The sequence below is a fragment of the Elephas maximus genome, chromosome 9 (assembly GCF_024166365.1).
Source record: "Elephas maximus indicus isolate mEleMax1 chromosome 9, mEleMax1 primary haplotype, whole genome shotgun sequence".
Classification (NCBI taxonomy): Eukaryota; Metazoa; Chordata; class Mammalia; order Proboscidea; family Elephantidae; genus Elephas; species Elephas maximus.
This window is the reverse complement of record NC_064827.1, coordinates 25179206-25206880: the sequence shown is the minus strand read 5'-3', so window position 1 is coordinate 25206880 and position 27675 is coordinate 25179206. Positions and strand designations below refer to the sequence as shown.

At 37.4% G+C, this 27675-nt stretch overlaps 1 protein-coding gene and 1 long non-coding RNA gene across 8 annotated transcripts in view; one reads left to right on the top strand and one right to left on the bottom strand.

The window, feature by feature from the left end:
• Nucleotides 1-27675, top strand: part of TTC39B (tetratricopeptide repeat domain 39B) — a 140809-nt gene that overhangs the window by 98478 nt on the left and 14656 nt on the right. For all 7 annotated transcript variants that reach the window (XR_007518563.1, XM_049894832.1, XM_049894830.1 and 4 more), the window contains 13 exons: nt 582-713; nt 2503-2579; nt 7650-7717; nt 10583-10647; nt 14940-15045; nt 16126-16191; nt 17795-17903; nt 18521-18588; nt 18679-18738; nt 20220-20381; nt 21021-21112; nt 22925-23051; nt 25267-25375. Coding sequence is in view for 6 of the 7 variants with exons in the window: in XM_049894832.1 (XP_049750789.1) it covers nt 582-713; nt 2503-2579; nt 7650-7717; nt 10583-10647; nt 14940-15045; nt 16126-16191; nt 17795-17903; nt 18521-18588; nt 18679-18738; nt 20220-20381; nt 21021-21112; nt 22925-23051; nt 25267-25375 (1241 nt within the window). In the remaining variant the exon portion in view is untranslated. The remainder of the gene's footprint in view (nt 1-581; nt 714-2502; nt 2580-7649; nt 7718-10582; nt 10648-14939; nt 15046-16125; nt 16192-17794; nt 17904-18520; nt 18589-18678; nt 18739-20219; nt 20382-21020; nt 21113-22924; nt 23052-25266; nt 25376-27675) is intronic.
• Nucleotides 18720-27675, bottom strand: part of LOC126082347 (uncharacterized) — a 60670-nt gene continuing 51714 nt past the window's right edge. The window contains exons 2-3 of the long non-coding RNA XR_007518564.1: nt 23310-23354; nt 18720-18832 (exon numbers count right to left, since the gene is read on the bottom strand). This is a non-coding gene — a long non-coding RNA (uncharacterized LOC126082347). The remainder of the gene's footprint in view (nt 18833-23309; nt 23355-27675) is intronic.

Below are 27675 nucleotides of genomic sequence, written 5' to 3'. Positions count from 1 at the left end.
TTTTTATATGAAGTCTAGAGTGTACTTTTGTCAGGGCTTCTAGGCAGACCTAACTTACTGTAGAAATCTTGCTTCCTCTTGGCCTTCTGCAGATGATTTTAATCAAGGCTTTATTTTTCAAAAATCATATCAAAATTGCTCTGTCACAAAATACATTTACAGTAGCCTTTATCTTTTTTTTTTTTTTTTTTATCTTAGTTTGTATTTTAGAGCTGAAGACAGTGCACTACCCTTTGTTCAATAAGAGAAGGTGACCACCTGGGAAAAATTGGTTTGGTTTAAAAATCTTGTTCTAGGAAATGAATCCACAGGGTGCCCCCTTGTGCTAAAACAGGGAAAAGCACGTCTGCTTCAGCTTCAACTTGGACCGTTTCATTCTGCCTTTGTGGGTTTAACTTGGAAAACCCTTGGTTCTTTCTTTAGAGCATGTCTTTCACAGTCCATATCATCTCAGCGATTATGGTGAAGGAGGGTTTTTACCCTGAAAGTCAGGATGTGTTTTTGTTAGGGTTTCTTGTGATTAGTATCAGAAAAGGCCTTCAGTTGACCTGAAAAGTACTAACTTCCTGCGTTCTCCCCAGGGCAAAGGACAGCATGTACCATGCGTTGGGCTACAGCACCATTGTGGTGTTGCAGGCTGTTATGACCTTTGAGCAGCAGGATATCCAAAATGGCGTTTCCGCCATGAAGGACGCTTTGCAAACCTGCCAAAGGTACGACTGAGTAATTAAGTACTTGAGGTATGACTTCAAACCTTGACATCCTTATGACTAAAATACTGTTTGTCTGACTGAGAGCTCCGCATTTGAACTTGGTCACGCTTACGGAAAAGGACTTTTGCTCCAAAGCTTCTTGGCCTCATGTAGTTTTATATAAGGGCGTCAAAAATTTCTATTGGGGGCTGAGGGCTCTGGGGACTATGGTCTCGGAGAACATCCAGCTCAATTGGCATAATGTAGTTTATAAAGAAAATGTTCTATATTCTACTTTGGTGAGTAGTGTCTGGGGTCTTAAAAGCTTGTGAGGAGCCATCTAAGATACTCTACTGGTCTCACCTTGTCTGGAGCAAGGGAGAAAGAAGAAAACCAAAGACACAAAAGAAAGATTAGTCCAGAGGACTAATGGACCACAGCTAGGTCTTCACCATATAGAGTCCAGCACAACCAAATGATGCCCGGCTACTACTACCAGCTGTTCTGACAGGGATCACAATAGAGGGTCCCGGACAGAGCTGGAGAAAAATGTAGAACAAAATTCTAACTCACACACACACAAAAAGACCAGACTTACTGGCCTCACAGAGAATGGAGAAATCCTGAGAGTATGGCCCTTGGGTACCCTTACAGCTCAGTAATAAAGTCACACCTGAGGTTCACCCTTCACCCAAAGATTAAAAAAAAGCAACCATACCCATTGCCGTCAAGTTGATTCCGACTCGTAGCAACCCTATAGGACAGAGTACAACTGCCCCATAGAGTTTCCAAGGAGTGCCTGCTGGATTTGAACTGCTGACCTTTTGGTTAGCAGCTGTTAGCACTTAACCACTATGCCACCAGGGTTTCTACCCAAAGATTAGGCAGGCCCATAAAACAAAACGAGACTAAAGGGGTACAACAGCCCAGGGGCAAGGACAAGAAGGCAGGATGAGACAGGAAAGGTAGTAATGGGGAACCCAAGGTCTAGAAGGGGACAGTGTTGACATGTCGTGGGGTTGGCAACCAATGTCACAAAACAATACGTGTATTAATTGTTTAATGGGAAATGTGTTTGCTCTGTAATCTTTCATCTAAAGTACAATTAAAAAAAAGTTAAAAATTTTTCTATTGGGAATAATAGTATTATTCTTATTTGGCCACACACTTGGCAGCTATATGCCTTCCACTTTTTGTTTTTGATAACTTGAGGCCTGAGCTACAAAGATGTTCTGAGGGGAGATTTCAGCTCCACTAAGAAAGGAACATTCTTGTTTCATGTGGGAAGGGAATGTTATGTTTGCTTAAGAAAGGACATATTTGAACACTTTTGGTTGGTGAAAATGAGATGGAATTTTAGTTTTATTTTAAGCTTTGCCGTGTGTGTAAGAAGACCCTCAGCAAAAGCTATTATCAGCATGGGTGAATTTTAACATAGGTGAAAATTAGATTCTAATGTAATTATGTTGTAAGCGCTTAAATGAAGAGAGTTCCCAAATAATGCACTTTTATCTCCATTCTTAATCTCTGGAGACTCTTACCCCAGAAATATTGATTTTAGCCACATAGATCTCATCTTTGAGGGCTTAGTATCCACTGGTTTGTGTGGGTTTGCCCACTCGTTTATTTATTCAGTAAACTCGAGCTGAGTGCCTGCAGGGGACCAGCCCAGTGCTGGGTGTTGGATGTGCAGGGCTCAAAATGGTGATCTTTACTCAATAGGCTTTAGGGTTTAGATTTCTGGTGTGATTGGCCTGATGGATTGTTATTTTTCCTATTTCCCACATCCCTTTCTACTTATTCAATGCAGATACAGGAAAAAGAGCACTGTTGTCGAATCTTTTTCGAGTCTCCTTTCCAGAGGATCATTGGAACAGCTGACTGAAGGTAAGAATCATTTAAAAAAATTTAATTTATTCCTTTGTTTAAAAAATTAAAAGGTGATAATGCTCATAAAATTCAGTACCAAAGTGTCTCAAGTAAATGGAATGTCTTTTCCTCTTGTCCATGATACTCACCCTCCAGAAGTAATTATTGTTAATAGTTTGGTTTTGAAGTCTTGAAGATTTTCTGTGTATATAAACAAATATATACATAAGCTACACACATGGTTTTTGTGTTGTTCATGTGTTTGTGTTTGGCAGGCATAGAATCACACTACACATTTTGTTCTACAGTGTGATTTTTGACATTGATATTTTCTCAGGTCAATACATAGAAAATGTATTTCATCCTGTTTAACAGCTATGTCATATTCCATAGGATAGGTGTACTATATAATTGACTTATATTTTCTTTATCGAAGGACAGTTACATTGTTTTTATCTTTTCACTATTACAGATAATTCTGTCCTAAAATCCTTGTGCCTATTATCTTCATGTATTTTTGCAAGTATTTCATGGGATAGATTCTTAAAAGTGGGATTACAGGGCCTGAGGGTTTGAAAATTAAAAAAAATTTACAGCTACTGCCAATTTTTTCTCCAAAGAGTTAGGTCAGTTTATATTCTTACCATATATGTGTAAGAGTTTATGTTTTCTACACTATATTAAAAATTTTTTTTCCAAGGTAAAAGTAACTTTATACTTCTAAAGAAACTGATAATATGTCAGTATGGAAGATGTTTGGTTTGTAGACCTTTAGGAATATTCAAGAATCCATGAATGGCAATAACACCCTGGTCAGATAAATGGGAGGAAATGAGTCTTTTTGCTGTCCTCACTGAGATTAGGGTAAAAGTTCCATGACCAACTGTTTTATGAGTTTAAACTCTGGTCAGAGTGGTTTACAAGTGAGAAAGGAGCATCCAGATAATGGTTTACAAGTGAGAAAGGAGCATCCAGATAACCCTGTAGAAGAGAAAATGTGTTCTTTAAACGGGACCATTGTAGAAGACAACGTCTTCCATCCATAGGGAACTTGTGCCTGTGCTGTCATTGTCAGACATTCTCTGGAAGCGATAACACACCGTAATAGTTGTGGCTGGTGCAACCAGGAGCAATTCTGGGTACTGCTGACAGAATCATTCCTAGTGGACAAGTGTATGGTGGGCACATTTTTGATGTGTTTTATGATGAAGTTTTGTGGATCTTGTTTGAAGAGCGCCTTCAGCTTGTTGTGACATTGGGTAGGAACATTTGTGTGGTGTGAGGTTAAAGTGTTGATTACAGGAGAGGATTATGAGACATGCTCACATCTTTGGGACTTGTTCCAAAGGGTATAATGTTGACCCCGGAACCATCTTAGAACAGAAAGACATTTTGTTTATCATTCCAGGCAGCTGAAGCCCTTCTCTTTCTCAAGAAACTCATCTCCAAGAACCCATAAGCTTTTATTTATACCCTTGATTTCAGATGGAATATGTCTTCATATTTTTTATCTTTGGGCCATTTATGTAAATTGGCACCAGTAGGCCTAAAATACATTAAAGTGGGTCAGTGGGAAATTAAATAGGCCCAAAAGGAACTTGCCTCTTTCCTTTGTATTCTTTCTGTTACCCTCTATGTGACTTCTTCTTTCCAGTGCCTCTTCCTCTTCCCTTACCCAATGCCTTGACCCTACCCCTGCCTTTTCTTTGCAGTGTGAAGGCTGACATTTAAGTTTTTTTTTTTTACCGTAGTTTTGGGAAGAATGGCGTGATGTTTTGTGAGTGTAAATAATAATAATAACATTAAAAATAATGGTAATGCTCATTTTTTTTAAAGACACCCTCTACATGCCAGAAACTGCCCTCATGTCACCTCCTCTTTCCAGACTAGGGACTTATGTTCAGAGAGATTACATAAATGGCCCAGCTGTCAGAGCAGGGCTCAAACCTCATCTGCCTGTCCCTAAACCACAGCTTTTGCCACTGTAGCCCACTCTCATTTCTGTAGGCAGGTAGAAAAGGGCACAAAACGTCATATATAGATGAGGGAAGTATTGGATTATTGCTGTGTTAGACATCTTGAAGATAGATGATACCATGTTCTTTATGAAATGTCTTTGGAGCATGGCATATTATAAAATCTGAAAAAAGGCAGAAAATTACTACTTACTGATTACTAAAAAATAAAGTAACTGTGGAGCCTGGATGAATTCCTGAAACTATTGCCATGAGATAACCTTTAAACCTTAAACCAAAAATATTCCCTGAAGTCTTAATACAGTAGGTTAGCTTAACTAGTAAAGAAGGTCTGCTTTGAGCGTTGTGCTCTTCTAAGATCTATCTATATGGGATCAAATTGGCAATAGCAGCTTGAAAGATTAAATAAGAACTTTGGGGGCAGTGAGTTTATATTAATGGGGGAGGAACAACTCAGAAAAGGAGGGTGAGAATTGTTGCACAACTCAAAGAATGTGATCAGTGTCACTGAATTGTACATGTAGAAATTGTTGAATTGGTGTATGTTTTGCTGTATAAATTCTCAACAACGACAACAATAAAATATAAAATAAAATAGCTTGTGACTATAGCCTATTCTGAAATATAGATTTATTTAGAATTTTATATCTAAAGGCTGTGCTTAGCTAACATTTCAGTGCATCATGAAGGTATTTCCTTAAGTGGACTAAGGAATTTACAACTAAGAGATATTCTGGTACGTACCTACACATACATGCTTAATGGTTGATTTTGAGAACTAAGAACTGCCCAGTATAACTCAAGTGAAGAAATAAGACTTTTATAAATTAAGTTGCATTTTATTCCTAGTGCGTTTGGCTGTCACTGCAACCCAAACAGACTCTGTGTTCAAGGGAGCATGTCAAAACATTGTAGCTTGAGTCTGTGATTTGTTTTTCCTCTTGGTAATTTCCATTTATATCCATGAGTGGCTGGTTGTCTGCAGGAGTGAGTATATTTAATTAAACTTTTCATGAGTTTAACATGGAACACACCCGCTCATCTTTTATGGCTGGCGTGCTGCCCTGAATGGGTTTCAAATTGCTTTTTAAAAGCAAGATATTTATATGCAGCATCTAGAGTGGGAAAGAGATTTAATATGAAGAATATCTATATCTTTAATATAGAGTTCAAACTTTCTTGCCTTTTTATCTTTGTCTTTTCACTATATCCTTTATGCAGCTCTTTGATTTGTCCATCTTTAGCTTAACCCTTACCCATCCACCCTACTGGTCAGTTCTCTGCAAGGACTCACCATTGCCTCTGAATCAGGCCGAGACTCTGACATTCACGGTCATTCATAATTTAACCCTGAGTTAACTTCCCAGCCCCATTGCCAGCTCCTCCCTTTACACACCTTATGCTTCAGACAAAGGTGGACCACTGGCCCTTCTCTGGAGGTGCTCTGTGCTTTCCTTCCTCCGCGCCTTTGCTCATGCTGGTCACTCTAGCAGCATCGACCTCATCCCCCTCTGCACGTGCCTTAGGTCAGCAATCTGTGTTACTGAGTAGACATTCAAAGTTACTAACTTCTAACAATTCCCAGTTTTATTACCCATTTACCTAGGGAGAGAGTATTCAGGTGATTCCGTAAAAATACAAGTTACCAGTTTTTACCCCACTGAACACACTGAGAAAATCCAGAAGGACATTTTGAAGTGAAGCGTTCCTAAGAACTGAGACCCTCTGTTCTTGCTTCCACAAGGTGCACAGACCATAACTCCTCAAGGCTTGCCTGTCATGGGTTTGGCTCCACCTGCAGCGTGCTGCTGGGGATTTTAGCTGCATAGTTGCTTCTTTGTAAACTAAACATTTGGAATATGAACATGGCAGGAAGTTGAACGAGTTTATGGGAACCAGTGGGTTTTGTGTGTGTATGTTGGGGAGCAGGGTCTCTGTGTGTGAGTGAAAGAAATAAAGCACTAGTCTTATCCAATTTAATTGAACAGTATTCCCAATAACACAGAAATACCTTATGTCCCTGACTTCACATAAAAATGTCTGCTTTCTAAGCTCACACCAAAAAGCATGACATGAACCCTAAGCACCCATATTAGTGGAAGCGGCTCACATTTATCCAGCGTTAATTGTGGATAGTGAGCTCTACATGCAGCCCCTCACTGAATCCTTCAGTTGTGAAGTAGATACCTTATTAGCCACTTTATAAATGAGGAGACCAGCAGAGAGAGGTCAGTAGCTTGTGCAAGGTCCTCTAGCTCACACATGGCAAAGTCTGTCCTCCAATCCAGGCTGTTAAATACCCCAAGCTCATTTACTTAAACAACATACAAATTTACATCTTATGAATAAAGCAGGAATCTGCTGATTTTGTTTATGCAAAATAAAGCCAAGACTTTTTCTCCTCAATCTCTGCAAGTACAGTAGATTGTTTAGGAAGATAGACCATGTGTTTTGGGACACTCCACATGTCCTTGGGATATACATAGCTTTACATAGCCCCTTTTGTTCTTGTGATAAATATCTAAACAATCAATATAGCCCCAAACTGTGATATTACTATTTCTACATCGAGTCTTCTGTGCCTGAGAAGTCATGACTTGGGTATGTGGAGCAGCCAGCCTCTTTGACAGAACTCTATGGAATTGCTGCTCTCTCTTCAAGTTAATAATGTGTCTAGTCATTATCATAATTGTCATATCTTCATATTGAAAGGAGGCTAGGATTTATAAATTTAATTTGTTTCTAAATCTTTATAATTGTGTTAACTTGCATGTTACTATTAAGTTAAAAAAAATGGTTTCCTTTTTTAAAAAGAATGTCTCTAAACTTTGATTTTCTCTTGGAGTTGAGTTTGTGTCTCTGAGGTGAAGTGCCTGGCTCTTTGCACTTACATTTCAATGGGACCATTCCCAGAACATTCCCTACATTCCAGGAAGATCTTGCAGAGAGATCAATACCGAGGTTTTCATTTTGCTTTTATGGAAGCACCAAAGCAATCTAGGTTTTTGTGTCTCTCTTGAGCTCATTTATCCACCAGTCTTTTCTGAGCATCTCAGAGCAGTTACTATGGACATGGGATTTTCTTTAATATAATTTTATTTGTTTTTAATAGAGGAAATGCATGCCGAAATCTGTTATGCCGAGTGTCTCCTACAGAAAGCAGCACTCACGTTTGTGCAGGTAATGAATGCTTGGCTGAGAATTGGTATTGGCGGGGAAGACCGCCAGCGCTGCAGAGAGAAACATGAATCATTTGATGATGGTGCTTCAGTTCTTTTGACTTAGAGATGCCATGAAAGATATTTATTATTCTGATAAACTTTGGCTGAAAAAAGACTCCAGGGAGCTTTAGTCCTGCTCAGATGCACTGAGTCTGCTTTGACCTTCACTCGGCCTACTGGCAATCACTGCTTTTAAATAAACTGTCTTGCAGCTGCCACACCTAACTTCAGGATCCTTCTCTATGGGAAAGCTCTTTGAGCTTGCTAATGGCGGAGTGCTGCACACAGGAGTGGCCAGGGCAGAGGAGGCTTCCCTTGTCCTTGGCCAGCCCCTCCTTGCCCCATATGCTTCAGTAGAGCTCAGTTATGCATGCATAGATAGCCAAACTTTTCATGCTATTTCAGATTTTATTTTTCCCCTCTTTCTCTTCTCATTTCCCTTTCTTAATTTTATTTCATCTTCTGTAAGAGCAGTTTTTAAAAGTTCCTGAACAAAACAATGACTTTTTGCTTATTCGGCATTTTCATTTCACCTTTAGGAACTGTTACCATCAGTACCTTGTCTATCACTGTATCTTCCGGTGCTTCCACAAGCAGATTTCTCCATCATGGTCTCACTGGAGGCAGTGATAGGTACAGAAAGGTTGAGATGGGGTGGAGATTGGAAGGAGGCAGAAATTAATTTGCACATTGGGGAAAAAACCTTCCTGAATCCCAATCTTTTAAATTGTTTTGAGAGCTGCGTCTTTCTTTTCTGGATGTTGACCTCTTCAGTTGGATTCTGGCTTAGTAAAATTCAATCAGTGAGGTCCATGACCCTGTTTTTAAAACTCTGTACATTATGAAGGCTGGTTGAAAACGACAATCTTACTGCCTCAGTAAGGATCATAATGCTAGTCACAGAGGCCCAGAATCTAAATGAGGATTTGGGAATCAAATCTGGGATGAAAGCCTATTTTATATTTGGAGTTTTAAATTAAACATCTGGGGGATATCCCTGACATGACTCTTCGTTCTTCCTCCAGCCTCCATAACCAGGTTCAGTCATGCTTCTTTTGCCTTTTGAGCATTTAGCAGCTCCATCTCTTTGTCCTGGCTATCATTGTTGGAGGAGGTGCTCATCAACTCTTTCCAAAACTGCACAGTAACCTAGTAACTTTCTGTCTCTAAGCTTTCTCACCTCTAGCCCATTCTCCATTCTGTAACTGGACACCCTCTCCAAGATGGGAATCTGACCATGTCCTGTCTGCATCAGCAGTTAGTGGCTCTATGTCAAAATATCAGATACGGGAGAGGCTCTTTTAAACTAAACTGGTATCTCCCCACCAGGTTCTCTCCTCCCTCCTCTTGCAGATGCCCTCAGGTGGTACTGACAGGGTTGTGTTACAGACTTGAGTGGCAAGGGTAGAAGTAGCTTTCTTCCTTCTGGGTCATTCCCTTCTTTGCAGTAGGTTCCTCAGCACTGCTGAGACACATGTACACAGATGGCCAAGCACACCATGCTCTTTAATGCTTCCCAGACTTTCCACCTGACTTTTCCTTTGTTTACAAAGTTCACATCTGCTTTGCCTTCCCTTACCTGGCCTTTCCTAATCGCCTTTTATGCTGTAAGTCCTGATGCTTCCAGAAGGCTCTCCTGGCCCTCACCATGCCCTCCTCTGTGCTATCATGACATCCTGTGTGTGCATGTCTTCGTCCCCGTGCCTGCCTCCATCCACAGCACGTTGTACTGCTTTCACCTGTTCTTGCATTTGGGTGCCTGATGTGCAATAGACATTCAGCAAATGTTTGATGAATCATGAAATGAAATTCTCCTATTCAAAGCAGATTTTAAGGAAATTTAAGAAATACTTTCCTGGCGGGTATTTGTGTAATCCTAAGATTCCTTAAAATAAGAAGGTAAACATTTAAATTGTATAATATAGTGTATAAATCAATTTTTTATTCATTGATTCTTGTAATTGAAATGTTATATATTTAATTAATGAAGCTAATAAACTAAAATCAGTTTTTTCTTTTGCTTCAAAAGAATGATTAAGTGCACAAGAACTAAATGCCAGAGCATCTTTCTAGTATCAATAGACTGGAACTATGAAACACGGGACTGTCTCCATTGGCTCCATTTATTAGAATAGCTTCTTGCAAGTGGTTGTTTGATATAGTTTACTAAAAGACTTTCTTGGAATCCCAAAATGCCTGACCCTGAAATGGCACTTATCTAGGCCAGCTGCCTCAATTTTATGGTGGATGACCATCAGGCAAAGAGAAGTTTTTTCTTTTTCCCTAAAACAAAATAGCAGATTAGTGACAGAGCCACTTTGGAATCCAGAGCAGTTATGTGTATGATTTAAATTCACAGTGTTAAATAGATTCTGCCTGCGAAAGTGCCCTGTGAACGAAGAACGATAGTCCCATTTACTGGCGCATGATGGACTGGAAAGTTGGTCTTAGAGCATACCTTTGAAGTCAACTATTTGGATTCTATTGAACCTAGAAAAGAAGAGTTCAATAGATGATGATGTTTATTAAACTAGGTTTGGACTAACCCGTATGGCTTCTAGTTGATGAAGATTACTTCCTTGATAATATAATGTAATTCAAGGATTATTAAAATGTTCTCTTTTCATTGTTCTCTAACTTGGAAGAAAAATTACCAAAAAAAAAAAAAAAAAAAAAGTAAATTAAATGTAAAGCAAGAAGAATGTGCTCATTTCAGAATTCTGCCCTCAATAGTGTTTTGTTCTAATCACACAAATATACAGCTATGAGGACAGTTTAAAAATTTTTGCTAAATAATCTAATCATTTAATTGAATTATTTTCAGGATGAAAATATGATCAACTTCATCAAAGGTGGACTCAAAATTAGAACAAGTTACCAAATATATAAGTAAGTTAAAAAATAAGCTGTGGTTTTTTAAATGATTCTTGTGCTATGTACCACTTTGTTTTTCAAAATTCTCATAAACTAAGTATGGCTAGGCTTTTTTTTTTGTTTTTTAATTTGGAATTGGTAAAAATGCACTTGATTTTTGGCATACTAAATATATATTCAGTGCCATAGGACATTAGAATTTAAGTGTAGATAGCATTTTAAAAGCAAAACAGCCGAAAAGAAAGCTACAGACAATATCTAATTAGATAATCTTAGTTACCTCTTTCCTAAAAACAATATATTAATTTAAAATGACAGGTATATTTTTGGTGTAGACTTTATAGCAGTGTTGCCCAATAGAGCTTTCTGCAGTGATGGAAATATTCTGTATTTGTGCTGTGCAGTGCATTATTTTGTTGTTGTTGGGTATATAATTAAGATGGACCATATGTTGTTCATAGCTTCTGTATCCTTACTGGTTTTTTTAAATCTAGTTCTATCAATTGTTCAGGGTGTTAAAATCTCCATCTTTGATTATGGAGTCATCTTTTTCTCCTTTTAGTTCTGTCAGTTTTTGCTTAGTATATTTTGAACCTCTGTTAGGCTGACTATATTTATGATTGGTTTGTCTTCCTGATGAATTTACCCTTTTGTAATTATGAAATGTCCCTATTTAACTCTGGTAATATTCCTCATCTTGAAATCTATTTTGTCTGATTTGCATATAGGTATTCATGCTTTTTTGTAATTGGTGTTCACATGACTTACAGTCTTTCATTTTAAATCTATCTAGTTTTTATTTTTAAATTGTATTTCTTGTGGATGTGCATACAGTTAATATGTTTGCATTTATTACTGCTATTTTGCTTTACCTTTGTGCCTCATCTATTCCCTCCCCTCTCTCCTGCCTTCATTTAGTTTAAAAAAAAAAAAAAAGTTTCAGTGTAATCGCTCTATTCTATATACTACTTTAAATTTTTTTTAATATAAAAACAAATTTTGTAGTGGTTACTCTAGTGATTACAATATGCTTCTTAACTTATCACAGTCTCCTTAAAGTTAATATTGTACCACTGAACATTAAATATAAGAATTTTGCAGAAGTATAGTTTTGTTTACCACCTATTGTCCTTTATACAATTTTTATGATATATGGTACACCTACATATGTTATGGGGCCCTGGTGGTACAGTGGCTAAGCATTTGGCTGCTAACCAAAACGTCAGCAGTTCGAATCCACCAGCTGCTCCTTGGAAACCCTGTAGGGCAGTTCTACTCTGTCCTGTAGAGTTGCTATGAGTCAGAATTGACTCGATGGCAACGGGTTTTTTTTTTTTACGTATATTATAAACCCCACAGTACAGTGTCTAACTTTCGCTTATGTTATACTCTTCTCTATTTTCCCATATATCTACCACTTTTGGTGTTCTTCATTCTTTCCTACTTATTTTCAGACTGAAGAACTTCCTTTAGCATTTTTTTTGTAGTGCGGTGTGTGTCTGCTTTCGGTAAAGCCTCTTATTTTCATTTATATAATGCCTTTACTTTTGCCTTCATTTTTGAAGGCTACTTTTGCTGAGTATACTGTTCTGGGTTGAATTTTTTTTTTTTTTCTTTTCAGCCCTTTGAAGCTGTCATTCCATCATATTATAGCCTCCATTGTTTCTGACCACAAGCTGTCATTTGTATTATCCTCCCCCTCCCCCCATATGTAATGTGTCATTTCTTCTGGCAGCTTTGAGGACTGTTTTGTATCTTTGCTTTTCAGCAGTTTGACTATGATGTGCTTAAGTATGGATTTGTGAAATCTGTGGCCAATATTTCCCCAAATATTTTTTTCTGCCCACATTCTCACTCTTTCCTCTCCTTCTGGGATTCTGATTATACATATTAGTCTGCCTGGTGTTGTTCCATAGGTCGTTGATATGTTATTCATTAAAAAAATTTTTTTTCTAATTGGATAATTTCTATTGATCTTTTATAAAAATCACTGATACTTTGTTTTGCCCATTCCAATGTGCTGTTAAGCCCAGGTGAAGAATTTTAAAAATTCAAATATTGTACTTTTCCCTTCCATAATGTCCATTTTAATAGTTTCTATTTCTCAAATATAAATTCTCATTATATTTATGTTTATTCCCATTGTATTTATTCATTATAACCACATTTTCCTTTAAGTCTTTGAACTTATTTATAATAGCTACTTTAAAGTTTATATCCCAAGATATGGGTCATCTTGGGGTAGCTTCCTATTGACTGATTGTTCTCTTGACTATATGTCATATTTTTCTGTTTTTTTCATGTCCATTAGTTTTTTATTGCACATTAGATGATACACTGTAGAGACTGGATTCTGTTTTCTTTCTCTGAAGAGTGCCGATTTTTGTTAGTAAGAAGCATTTAACTTGACCAGACTTAGGCTTCACTCTCCCGTAGTACACAGCATCTGAAATCTCTGCTCTGTTTTTCTGCCATCTTCCTCCTGCTTTTCCTTGGAATCTTCCTAGTGCTTGCATGGTTAATGGATCAGCCAAGAACTTGGGTGGCATTTTTAGTCAGCTTTTGATGTTCCTGTCCTATGTGGTTCTCTCCTACCTGGGACTTTTCCATTATCTTACAGTCAGCCTGGCAGCTTTGAATTCAGTACTCTGACTTTTTGAGCCAGTAAGAGTGTGGCTTTCTGTTTGAGTGCTAGCCACCCAGTATTGAGTGGACTAGGAGTACTTTCGGATGAAAAGCCATATAAATGTAAAATTTATTCAGGAATCCTTCTTTCAAGGTTTAAGAACCTCCTTTCAATGTTTATCTCTTCTCCATTTCCTGCCAATTTTTTTTCACTTCCTGGTGGCATCAAATATGTTTTAAATATACATTGTTATCTGTAGGAGGGTTAATCTGATACAGGCTACTTTGTCATTACTGGAAGCAGAACCAAGATTTAGTATTTTAAGAGGTACTCTTACCCAAGATTATTTTATAAAGCTAATATATTCCATTCAAAAACCTGGAAGGGGGATTTTTGGAACCTGGCATACTGTTTATAGATTTCTTCTTGAAATATTTTTTGGAAGATATAAAAGAATGCTAAAAGATCAAGTGCTTGTCCAGTCATAGAAATGTAAAAACCAAAGGAATTAAATAGTTTCATAATGGCACAAATTTATTAGTGGAATGGGCCATGGTATTTTAAAATAGATAGTATGTATTTGTGTGTCTGTGTGTTCGTGCAATTAAAAATATACAGAATTCCTGTATGTATATAGATCTCTTTCAAAACAGTGGGACAAGATGGTTACTTTAATAAATGGTTTTGGAAAAAATGTCTGCTCATTCATTTTGAAGAAAAAAAAAAAAAAGATGATTTACACAAAAATAAATCCTGCATAGATTTAGTACTAGCCCAAAACATAAGAAAGTATTTTTATAGCCCTAAAATGCATTTTGTTTCATATTCTAATTTTTCTCTTTAAAATAATTTCAGAGTTATTACAAAGGATCCCCATCTATCCTTCCTTCAGATGTTAACATCTTACAAAACCACAGTACAGTCATCAAAATCAAGAAACTAACATTGGTGCAATATTATTATCTACTCCACCGACCTTATTCACATTTCCCCAGTTGTCACATCAGTGTCCTCTTTCTGGTCCAGGATCCAATCCAATCCAGGATACTGGATGTTGTATTTAATTGTCATGTCTCCATAATCATTTTTAACCTGAAAGAGTTCCTTAGTCTTTCACTTTGATTTTCATGACCCTGATATTTATCAAGAGTACTGGCTAGTTGTTTTGAAGAATATCTTTCAGTTTAGATTTATCTAATGTTTTCTCATGATTAAATTCAGATTATGCATCTGTGGCAGGAATACCACAGAACTGATGTTGTATCTTTCTCAGTGTGTTTTATTAGAAGGTTTGTTGTTATCTCTTGTTGAGTTGGCCCCCAGCTAATAACAATCCCGTGCACAATGGAGTTAAATGCTACCTGGTTCTGTGCCGTTCCCAGGCTTGGTTGCAGATAGGACCATTCTGATTCATAGGGTTTTCCTTGGCTGGTTTTTGAAAGTAGATTACCAGCCTTTTTTCCTAGTCCATCTCAGTCTGGAAGCCCCACTGAAACTTGTGCAGCATCATAGCAACATGGAAACCTCCACTGAGGGATAGGTGGTAGCTGCACAGGTGATTGTGTCATCCGGGTCTTTATAATCATTATCTCTAGCAGGTTTGGATGGCCTAACAAATAATTTTTCTTCACATTAATTTTCAGTCATAGTAAACTTTAACTTTTTTTTTTTTTCAATCCAGGGAATGTCTTTCTATTCTGCATGTAATTGAGAAGAACAAACGTGAGCAACAATTGTTCTATGAGTTTGAAGGAGGTGTCAAACTTGGAATAGGAGCCTTTAATTTGGTAAGGAAATAATTATGAAGAAGCCAGAACCTATTGTATGAGAACCTACAGTTTTCACTGCTTTCTCTACAACCTGTGAACCTCATCCCGAACCTCTAACTGGGTTTGATTGACAAGTGGCAAGAGTGGGATTTGTTTTCCTGTGTTTTGACTAGCATGTGTTGTGAAGTTCTGCACATGCTCAGAGTAGTTTTGGGTTGTACAATATAAAGGAAACATCTAGCACTCTGACTAGACTCGTAAGGTTTTTGGTAATAAGGACCTTGGAATCCAGTTGCATTTCAGTATCAGTAATGTTGTCGCTTTGACAGCAGTGGCTCTGGAGAAATAGGTGAGGGAGCAGTATAACTTGAGGGAGGAGTTTGAAGATTCCTGGGTGGCACAAATGGTTTACACTTGGCTATTAATCAAAAGGTTGCGGTTCGAATCCATCAAGCAGTGCAATAAAAGAGAGACCTGGCAGTCTACTTCTGTAAGGTTACAGCAATGGAAAACCTTGGGGAGTGCAGGTCTAGTCTGACACATGTAGAGTCACCATGAGTCAGAACCGACTCGAGGGCAACAGTTTTTTTTTTTTTTTTTTTGGTTTGGGGAGATGAAGAGTCTGTGTAGATATCTGTGAAATTGTAATATATTATTTAGAGATTTTGAAATTTTATTAAGGTTTGACTCGAATTGGTGAGAAACTTATAAAGTGGTGGAATCATACAGATGCATGATACTAAACAGAGTTTTGCTTCCTGGGAAAGGAGCATAAAAGAATCCTGTTTGGAGGTGGGCACTGAGGAGCTACCTTCCTATCTTTTCATCACTTCACATAAAAGGTATTCTTTAGAGTGTCCAGGCTTTTTAAAAATTAAAAAAAAAAAAGAATTTTAAGTTCAAAATCTTAGCTAAATGAAATTAAATCATAAGTAACAACTACAGTATGTGATGATTGAGACACGTCTAGTGGCTTTGACTTGGTTCTAATTTTTCATATTATTGAAGCATTAACACTAAGCTGTTTGGAGTTTGACAGTTATCTAGTTAAATACATTAACACGTAAGTACATCTGTATTTTTTTTTTTTTCTTTTAGATGCTGTCCCTTTTACCAGCAAGGATTATCAGACTACTAGAATTTATTGGATTTTCTGGAAACAGGGTACAAATTTATTTTACAAATTTATCAGTTTTGACAGGGAAGATGAAACATTATTTACCGAATGTAAAGGCAATGCAACATGACCTTGTAACTAGCGAGATAATTTTCAGGAGGTGGCCATGGCTGTTCTATTGAAATTTCAAAATTTTCACCTTTGTTATCTAAATTCTGGGATTAAAACTCAAGTTTTACTAATATTGCTGCTTGCTGGATGTGTAGTCTTCTTGTGTAATTAAGATATGCTTTCTTAACATTTTAGTGACCCCCCCCCCAGTCTTCATCTGTAAAATGAATTAGGCCAGATTTCCATGTCTAGTGGGTCAAATAACATGAATCAAGCATAGTTGCAGTATTTTGGATTTCCTTGTGTTTTTACAAGTTTCATTATAAAACTAAAAGAGGAAATTTGCTTTCCATAAGTTTTTTTTAGTTATGTTGCTATATTGTTGTTGTTTCTGTAGCATGTAACATTTATTAATCATAACACGTGATACGATGTTACAACAGTTGCCTTCTTAAAAAAGTTTGTCTCTGTTAGTCAAGAGGGCAGGTTTTGAGAAATGTATGAGAACAAGTGCAAGAAGCTGTCGATTTTTTTCTGTTTATGCCACTGTCCACATTCTTCATGTGCTATTGTGTGTTTCTGGTGATCCCATCATGCTCTATAATGTTCAATCTATTCTTACGCCTCATTTCATGGTCACCCTTCTCCCCTGACCATTCCTTTTTTTCCTTTTTTCTTCAGTGGCTCCACATTTTCTCACAAGTAGAGTCCAAACTGTAGCGTGGATTCAAGGACTCTGTGATCTGACTTTAGCCAGTGTTTCCTGATTTGCCTTACAAATCAGACTTCTCGCTTCCCCAGTGCTCCTGCTAAACTGGGAATTGGCTGTTCCTCAAACAAGCCCTGTGCCTTCCTGTTCTGTGCTTCTGTTGGTCTCTGTTTTGGATGCCCGCCCCAACCACTTTCCTCCCGAATATCATTCTCTTGAAAGCCTCTTCTTCTGTTAGGTTTGAGATAAATGTCATGGGTTCTACGAAGCCTTCCCTTATCCTCCCCCAACACTCAAGTACCCCTCTCGAAATTATTTATTCTTTCTTATGTCATTCAATGTATAAGAAATAATAAAATATATCAATTAATATCTCTTTTATATTAATACAAACAACTTATTAACATAGTACAATAAGAAAATCATGCATTTATGAACCCTCTTCCCTTTTTGACAGAAAGATCCTTGAGGGCATAGGACCGTATTTTGTTCATACCTACCATAGTGCTTTGCATTTAGATCCTTAATATGTTTTAATAGATTAATAATTGTTTTATCAGAGAAATAACAGAATTTCTATGAAATGAACACTGCCATTCTCTCTCTATGATAACTTAGTGTAAAAGAATTTGTGAGATTGTCTTATGGCAGTTTATAATGTAAATTTTGTTTTTAATTATCAATAAAAAGGCATTGCCACCATTCTAAGCTCTAGAAAAATAAGCTCCACCTTCATGAGGAGTGGGAATACATGACCTAGCATTTTAAATTTTCTGAAAGTGATTTGTAGTCCTGCTCTTCTATTTCTAAAATGCGTTTAATTCCCACAGGAGTTGGGACTCCTGCAATTACGAGAAGGCGCATCAGGAAGAAGCATGAGGGCTCCGCTATGCTGCTTAACAATACTAGGTTTTCATACTTACATCTGTCTAATACTTGGTAAGGACTGGATTACATTTTACTTCATAGAAAGGTGATTTATCTTGCATCTACCGAGCAAGTAAAAATTCAGAAAAATCAGTAAGAGCTAATAGTCTGTGTTTACATGTTTTTTTTTTTTTTTGGGAACAAAGATGGAAAAAAGATTAAGGATGATATTTCATTTTAATTAGATATCCTCATAGTAATGTTTAGCAGAGAGGGTAGAGTGGTTTCTTTTATTGTATTTTTTAAATCTCAGCTAAAAAAAAAAGTTCTGTAAACCTTATTTAGTATTATCTACTTTAGCGTATTTGTATTAAATTTTTTCTTTAGCAGAAAATTAAATTTTTGGTTAAGATAAGGTAATTGTGCTATCAAAGCCAGAATTCCAACAAGGAGTCTAAGATAACCACCCGCATTCTTAAGAATTTAGTCAGTCTGCCCTAAAGTTCTCTTAAACTAAAGTCATAAATGAGGCTTGTCATATTTTAGGTTCCAAGTGTAAAAATGACACAGTATCAGTTTTTGCCTTTTCCATGATTAGGTCTTGCTATGTGTTAATGAAATTCGGCAAGTTAGTTATAAATATCCACCATGTTTCATGAAGACTGAGGCTCTTCCTGTTGAATTTCTAGGTACAGGAGAAGTGAATATTGTGGAAGCAGAGAGTCTCCTTGCACCCTTCCTCCAGCAGTTTCCGAATGTATGCCTAGTATTTCACGTGTATGTTTCAGCCAGAATTAACCAGCCAACGCTGATTGTTGAGCGATGTCTTTTCTTCCTTTCCTCCCAGGGCTCACTCATGCTGTTTTATCATGCCCGAATAGAGCTGCTGAAAGGGAATGTTGAAGAGGTAATATATTTTGAGGGCTTCCCTGGGGAGTTGTCTGTATCGTAGAGTTGTATCACATACTCATTCAACATTCAAGTAAATTCAGCTGTAAGGGCTAGACAAAAAAATAAAGAATAAAGAAAATCTAAAGAGCTAGAATTTAATTTTGTATATTCTTTCTATTGTGTAAATTACTAAATATAGTCTCTGTTTTCAGATAAAATACATGAGGCAGTTCAAGGTAGATTATATAAAATAATGTATAAATATTCAAAAGGATTTTCCGGAGCATTTGGCTCATGGATTTCTACATCACATGCCGACTTTGGAATCTAGCCCCTATGTAAGAAGCACCTCTGCTGCACTACGCTGGGCTCCTCATCAGAGGACATTATTCACTGAGTCCCTGAAGGCAGAAGGGAACATTGTGGTTAGTGGTCGAAGAGTAGGAAGCATTTCATATAAATATACTCACAAACAATTGCCTTCCATACAAATGGGATCAAATATAGTATTATTCTGTTGTTTTTTTCTTCCTACTTACATCTTGGATATCTTCCCAGGTCAGTACATCTATATCTCTCTCATTCTTTTTTTGATGGCTAGGTGTCATTCCATGGGATGGGTGTACCGTACTTATTAAAGAAGTCTACTGTTTATAGCCATTTGGCTACTACAGACAGTACAGTTGTTGTAAGCGTTGTTATCGTGTGTATATTTCTGTGCACAGGTTTGTTTACGTAAGACAGATTCCAATAAGTAGAATTTCTGGGTCAAAAGATGTGTGCATTTTGATAAATCCAACAAAATAGCCCTCCTAATTTAAGGTTGTTCTAATTTATGCTCCTGTAGGGGATGAGAATATTTGTTTCCAATTCTGTTTGCCACCTCTGGGTATTATTCGTCTTTTTTTTTAATTCTTGTCAACCTGGTGGCTAAAAAGGATACCAAATTTTTTAATTTAATTTTTATTTCCCTTTATAAATTTCTTTGTATGTACATTTTTCATCCATGTATCTTTTCGTATGATTTGTGTGTTCATCTTTGCTAAAATCCCATTAAGTTGTCTTTTTCTTAAGGCTTTTATAAAATAGTTGTATGATAAGGGGTTAATCCTTTATCATTTAAGTACGTATTGGATATTTCCTCCCAGTCTGTCCATTGTCTTGGATTTTGTTTAGAAAGTGTTTTACTCTGTGGAAGATTTAACTTCTTATGAACAGAAATCTGTCAATCTTTTCCTGAAGGACTTCTGTGTTTTATATTTCACTTGGGAAGGGCCTCTCCCATATTATAAAGTGCCAAGAGCCCATCACAAAGTTGAATAAAAGGGCAGAACTTAACTGTATCATTGCATGTAAGGAAAGCAGTGTGTCGTATTGAATGGTCTCACAAATGATAATTTTGTTCTCTTAGTACAAAGCATTCTATGGATTTTTCCATTGGGTTATTATCCCCTTGTCTAGTATTGGGATGATCAGCTTTATGCAATTGACTTATAGGCACAAGAAACATTCCGAAAATGCATTTCAGTTCAAGAAGAGTGGAAACAGTTTCACCATCTCTGTTACTGGGAGTTGATGTGGATTTATGTATTCCAACAAAACTGGATGCAGGCGTATTACTATTCAGATCTGCTTTGCAAAGAGAGTAAATGGTCCAAGGTAAATTGCAGTGCTTTCATTAATGTCATTTATTTGTCAAAAAGTGGCCAGAATGATTTTCATTTAGGACAGTTTGTTCAATACTATGACATCAACACTATTTTCTCAACTTAGAGATACATCACAGGGGGAAATAGACATTATATGTCTACTGCTTATGGAGTGCCCAACTCTACTCAGTGCTACATCTTTAAAAACCATCCTAAGAGTCCTTTCCAACAAAGAGATTTATCTTCTAAAGATGAGCTGCAATTCTGTTTAAAGTTATTAAGTATCAATAGTATTGATGATTTTTTGTAGACTCTCTGATGTCTTGATGATCAGACTTTTTATGATACTCGGAATTCTGATGCATTTGGGAGAAGTTGGGAGGAATGAACTTATGATCTCTTGTTCATTCTGTCCACTTTCTTAGCTATGAAGACTGTAGTTGTATAATAGGAAAATGGTCTAAATTAAGTGAAAAGTGTTATTTTCATTTGGAACAGGCAATATAAAACTTTTCATGTCCTTTGATTTCTTTGATGCCTACTAAATATTATATCTGGAAGATTTGTAGGTCAATCTTGATTTGCAAAGTAGAAATGTCATGTACCTAGGGATAGTCTATAATTAGATGCTTTTCTTCTTTTCCTCAAGGCAACATACGTATTCCTGAAAGCTGCAATTTTGAGTATGCTTCCAGAGGAGGATGTAGTATCAACTAAAGAGAATGTGGTAACTTTATTCAGGTAAGCAAGACATTGTAACAAAGACGTTGACAAGAATGAGTACACAGATACATCTCCTTCCTTTTTCCCCTAGTGTTTTCCCACGCTTCACCTTCATATTTCTTTAATGCACTGAATCATTCATACAGGAAACTTTAAAACAGTAGATTTAGCCAAAAGTCAACATGTCATCCTTTTACTAGGATTTTACAGACATGCTGATGTGATTGAGAACGTGTTCTTTTATTTATGTATTGGGAGTAGGGCTTTGTGACTGGGTTTTTGCTACTGGGTTTTGAACATAGTTTCCTAAATTGGTAATGTTATCAAAAAATGTTAATTGTTGCTGTGAATAATAGATAATCTGTGATCAGATAAATTTGAGAAACACCGTGTAACATATTCTGGGTTCTCATTAGTATGTCAAAGATTTTGGAGGCTCTGCTGTGAATAATCTGTTTAGCTTTATTTAGACCAGTATTCAACTATTTATCCATCCATCCATAACCTTCCCAAGTAAGTGTAAGTCTGTAACCTTTTTGTTGAGCACCTGCTGTGTTGTCGTTGGGTGCCATCGAGTTGGTTCTGACTTACAGGGATCCTATAGGACAGAGTAGAACTGCTCCATAGAGTCTTCTTGGCTGCAATTTTTGCAGAAGCGCATTACCAGGCCTTTCTTCCTTGGAGTCCCTGGGTGGGTTCAAACCACTAACCTTTTAGTTTGCAGCAGAGCACTTAACCATTGTGCCAGCATGGCTCCTTTGTATGGTCCCCAGAATGATCATACAAACTGATCTTTAAACCACAAATTTCCATGTCCAACGCATGTTTATCATCCCTCTACCTCCCTGCACCTACATGTCCACTGCCTCTTCCACTGATGTTAGTGAACACCACCCGATGGGGTATCCTAGTTTAAAATCCATATCCCCAAGTTGTGTCTAGAAATAACCTGACACAAGCTTGCCATAATATTAGAGCATTTTTTTCTCAATTCCGTCTTACTCTTTCCTTCAGTGGTATAATTTGATATTTCCTTGAATTCTGCCCCAGCAGTCTATTTTATTCATGTGCAAAGTTATGTATAAGAAAGTACATCCAGGAATACATAGTCCCTCCATTCTACTCTCATTTTTATGGGTTTGTGAATTTCAGTATTGGAATTCCTGAGAAGTCTGAGAGGAAATGTACTTGGGAAACATTTTTTCAGATTATGAGTTAATTGATGGACTATTTTTGAGCCCCATTATTTTACTGATTTGTGTCATACTTGCAGAGACGATAGGAAATGTACCGGTATACCCTCTTCCTCTTCTGGAGTGTCTACAACATAGATAATAGCGCGAAAAATACTTTGGAATCTTTCCTGCTTACTTACAGAAATTGTCAATTTAATACATAGATTGCCTGGACTGAGTTTGATAGCTTAAGACGTTAGTAAATTGACTAGAAAGAAGTAGTTGTAAAATCAGCAGTTCTCAAACTTACACGTTGCTGTCTAGTCGATTCTGACTCGGAGCAACCCAATAGGACAGAGTAGATCTGCCCATAGGGTTTCCAAGGAGAAGCTGGGTGATCTGAACTGCCGACCTTTTCGTTAACAGCAGAGCGCTTGACCACTGAGGGCTGGGTAAAATCTAGATTGTGAGCCTCCACGCCTGGAGTTTCTTATTCAGTAGAACTGGGTGGAGCCTGAAAATGTGCATTTCTAACAGGTTCAGGGGATGATGGACTTGCTGGTCTGGGGAGCACTCTGTGAAGACCACTGGTGTAAATGTGTGTGTTCTAATGACCTCATCTTTCACTGGGGGTGGTGGCCGGGAATCCTCACAGACAGGTGGAAAGCTTGAAGCAGAGAATTGCTGGTAAATCTATTCCTACTGAGAAGTTTGCTGTGAGGAAGGCCCGACGGTACTCTCCCGTGTTGCCTGCACCTGTGAGGCTCGTCTTACCTGCTCTGGTATCTACTTTATTTTACTTCCTATTTGAGTAGTAGAAATAAATTGTCAACTCTTAGCAGCAAGGAGCACATCTAACTTTTGTTGTGACGTTTGGCTCAATTAAAAACCATCCTAAGTGTTTTTGTAAGGTGAACATATATAAATAAATCATTAGTTTATTAACAGTTAAATAATGGCTTTTTTTTTTTTTTTTTAGATTGGTATGTTCCAGGCATTATGATAAAGGCTATTTAAAAAATAGATCGTTTAATTCTTACCGTAACTCTATGAGGGTGGTTACTCTTCTTGGCCCCATCTTACAGCTAAGGAAATTCAGACAGAGAGAGGTTAAGTTGACTTCATTGAGGTCACATTTTAAACTTAAGTAGTAGAACAGCAGCAGCATTGTCCAATAGAATTATAACGCAAGCTACATACATAATTTTGTATTTTCTAGGGGCGTCAAAAAACAACAAAAAAAAGAAACATGAAATTAATTTGAAGATTATATTTTATTTAACCCAGTATATGCAAGATTTTGTCATTTCAACATGTAAAATATTAATGAGCCCTTTGACCTTTTGTTACACCGCACCAACCCTTTGAAATCTGGTGTGTATTTTAAACTTACCAAACATCTCAGTTTGGACTAGCTGCACCTCAAAGGCTGAAGGGCCACAAGTAGCTGGTGGCTGCTGTATTGGACAGCGCAGTCCTAGAGCCTTCATTCGTGATCGTTATGCCGTTTTGGTTATGCCTCTGTGAAAAGTACTACTTTGACTTAACTTCGCTTAATGCGTATTTCTTAAGAAGGACTGAGTATATCAAATCACTCTGACTCTTTGGGGTTTTAGTTTTGCGTAGGTGTCAGATAGCCCAGGAAAACCCTTCAGTGAAGCAGACATCTTCAGTCCCCCTTGATGGTTTTCCGATTCATTGTTATCGAGTGATTTGCACTGGGAACTTTTTTCTGTCTCTCAGAAAGTTCCCTAGAGCTTTGTAATTCTTTCTCAGCCCTAGTACTCAAAATCTAGTCTACATAATTGTTTACTGCTCTGATTATTAAAGACCTTAAGAAAGGTTAACTTACTGCACTTGTTTCTCCAGGGTTATGGATATAGAATGTTTAGGGAATGGACCTGAATTTGTGGTCGCCATGAGTTGGAATCCACTTGATGGCAACTGACAAGAAGGAGTCTTACCGGAAGCCTATTTTTCATAAAATCTCAGACACGCGCTTGCCTCCTTCTGATAAAAAAAGTCTATCAGTAATTGCGTTGAGCTCTTACTCTATTAATGATAAGACACTGCACACGGTAAATTAAGGGTAGAGCGCTGTGATCTCAGTTTTCAGTGCTGTGAAGTAAAGCTGGCCTTGCTGCCACTCTACCTGAATGTGTCTTTCTCAGTTCCAGTGCTCTCCCATAAGAGGCTTTTCAGGCAATATCTTTGTCACTTTTAAATTCACTTGTTTCCAAGAAGATACTAATGACCTGGCTTTTTCCATACCCTTCAAGACCTGAATGGACTACCAGGAAATTAGAAAAATATTTTCAAGCAAAAGCACATTTGCTTTCGGTCCAAAAAAAATCCTCATCTGCTGGGTCCATTAAATGTAATCTGCAGTGAGAGAGAAATCATCAGTTTACATTTTCAGGGGCTGGCTTTCAGCCATATGGCCTTTAAATGAGTGTGTTTTCTGCATATTGGATTGCGTTACTGGTCTGTCACATGTTTTTAATAGTGTAAAAGGACCTGAGCCTAGTAAAATAGCTCTAATGTTCATTTCCAGTGACATTCTTAGAAACATTTTATGTAAACAACTGGCAGCATTTTAAAATGTTTCCTTAAAAATAACAGCAGAAATTTATATTGCATGGAATTGTTCATAATATCAGTTTAAAATATCATGTTCACTCTATATCTGTATTCTGTCATTTTCCCCAGAGGATTAAGTACCAGTGGATTCATAATAAATATTTGTTAAATGAACGAATACATTCAATTTTCAGTAAAAATGTACACGCTGAATTACTTCACAATATAAAAGGCAAAAGACATATCATAAATGGGGAAATTACCTCCCTAAACTTCTGATGGGGAAAGCTAAGGAAAATGATCCCGAACTGTTATCTCGAGATTCCTAGCAACCAAGGCAAAACACACACATAGCTTTGTAAAGGGTGTGGAACAACCTCACATAATTGCAAATGGTTTTTCATTCTTCCTCATTAGGAAATGATGTACGTCTGGAATGGTTTTCCAGTCGTGAGCAAAAGAAAAGACCTTTCTGAAAATTTGCTGGTAACGGTTGAAAAGGCTGAGGCAGCTTTGCAAAAAGAAAGTAAGTATGAAAAGTAAGAGCCTAGGAATCCTTGTTTCTGTTCCCCTGACATTCTCCTGTGTCTTCCCTGTGCTCATCTACCATGTTAATTCATGTGCATCAGGAGAGCTTGAGCTGAAGGCAGCAGGGTGACTGCAGCAAAATGAAAGGAGGAATGATACACGCTGCAACATGGATGAACCTTGAAAATGCCACGTTAAGTGAAAGACGGCAGTCACAAAAGACCACATGTTGTCTGATACCATTGATATGAAACATGCAGAATAGGCAAATCCACAGAGACAGAAAGCAGATTAGTGGTTATACTAAAAACCGTTGAATTGTACACTTTAAATGGGTGAACTGTGTCGTCCGTGAATTATATCTCAATAAAGCTGTTAGAAAAAAGAAGATGAAGGGATGAGGACAGTCACTGAGTTTTAGAGCAGCACAAAGAAAAGGTACACCTGCTCTGGTTTCAGTCTGTCCTGGCTGTTTCCATGTCTCCTAGGCTATTGGGTTTTTGCAGACACAGGGAAATAAATGTAATTTTCTTTAAATGTACAATGGGAACTGTTGAGATGTTCATGTGCGAGCACCCACAAGCGGTTGAGAATCATAATAAAGCATATTTTAAGGGAACAGTCATTGGACAGATAGTGCTCTGTAGTCTGAGGAAGTGATAATGGCTTTGCTTTCTGTGGTTTTTGGAGGAATGTGGTATTTTTGAACCCATTTGCCATATTCCTACTCATGTTCTAAACAAAAATTAAGTGTGGCTTTACTGGTATTATGACTTTCCAGAGTGTTATGTTTGTTCCTTGGCAAGATCATCATTCACTGAGCACCAGGATGTCGTGGTAACACGAACTGTCAACCAAATGCTGCACTGAGCTTAATAGCATGCACAAAAATGATAATAAAAGGTAATGTCCAATATGGGCCCTAAGGGCTTGGTTCTAGGCTCTGAAAGATACCGTTTCTTGAATGTATATTTCAATGAGCATCCATGATTAGAAATATAGATATGTGTGTGTGCACGTAAATAATAGTTCATAAAAAGAAAAGGTAATGTGATACTGATATTTGTGAATTCCTTGGTAATGACCTAGTAGGACTTGGAAGTTAGAAGTGAATATTATCTGTTTTTAGTACCCAGAAGTAAAGTTACCCCCTCCTAGGTAGCTAAGCAGTGTCATTAAGCTCCCACAGATAGTTTACCAACTAAAAAACTCAGCACGTGTTAAGGATGATTTCTGAGGTTTGTGTTAAAAGCAGGAGAATTTCAGTGTGAGGGGTCCTATGTCCTCATTAGTTCATTTTACTGTCTCACCCATCTGTGTTGTCGCTGCCTGAAATGTATAAATTATTAGTCTTGGAATGACTTCTTGGTGGAATGTAACTTGTAGAAAAACAGGATCCAAGAGTAGTAGATAGATGCCCTAGATAGCATTGCTTCTTTTGCTTAATGCATGTTTGCTTTGGGCTGTAGAAGGTGAAGAGTCATTTTCAAAAGAAAAAAGGTGGTGGAGGTCAATCCTTTATATTTCCCTTAAGCAGTTAGAGGTTTGGGGGCGGGGGGTGCATTTTAGGTGCTTTTCATGTACTTCAGAGCCGTTTTGTCTAATTTTATTATATAATTTCTCCCCAAAAGAACATAATCTGGGAGAATTGATAATAAGTTGTAAACATAATGATCTGGAGAGGGCATTTTACTTCCTGAATTTTTAATGGGTATAAGGCCATCTGCTTCCCCATATGGGAGTGTTATCCTCTCCTGCATTGAAGCCAACAGAGTTATAAACCAGAGCTACAGGAGGAGGCAGCGCCTTGCTCCTCATGGCTTTACCTTTCACAGAACTGACAAAGCCCTTATTTAGAGTTCAGATTTCCTGTTGTTGTATCTAAGATCACCTAATGCAGAATATCACCACTTACCCAGTGCCATTGAGTCAATTCCGACTCATAGCAACCCTAAAGGACAGAATCACCACTTAAATTTTGTTTTTTTTTTTAAGTACAGGTAGTCCCCAGATTACAAACGAGTTCCGTTCCTAAATCTGTCTTTAAGGCAAATTTGTACGTAAGTCAGAACAGTTAGATAGGTTCGAATCTAATGTCAGTTAGTCAGGCGTTTGTCTTAGTACATAGTGTACCTTTCTATGCATAAAAAAATTAAAGAAACATTTCCAGATACACTAAAACATTTTTAACATAATACGGTAATAATAGTGATAATGTTTTGATGCAAAGTAGTGCCCATTTGTTATTACAAATCATTCTTCGTACCTCGGGTTGGTTCATAACCGCAGGTCGTATGT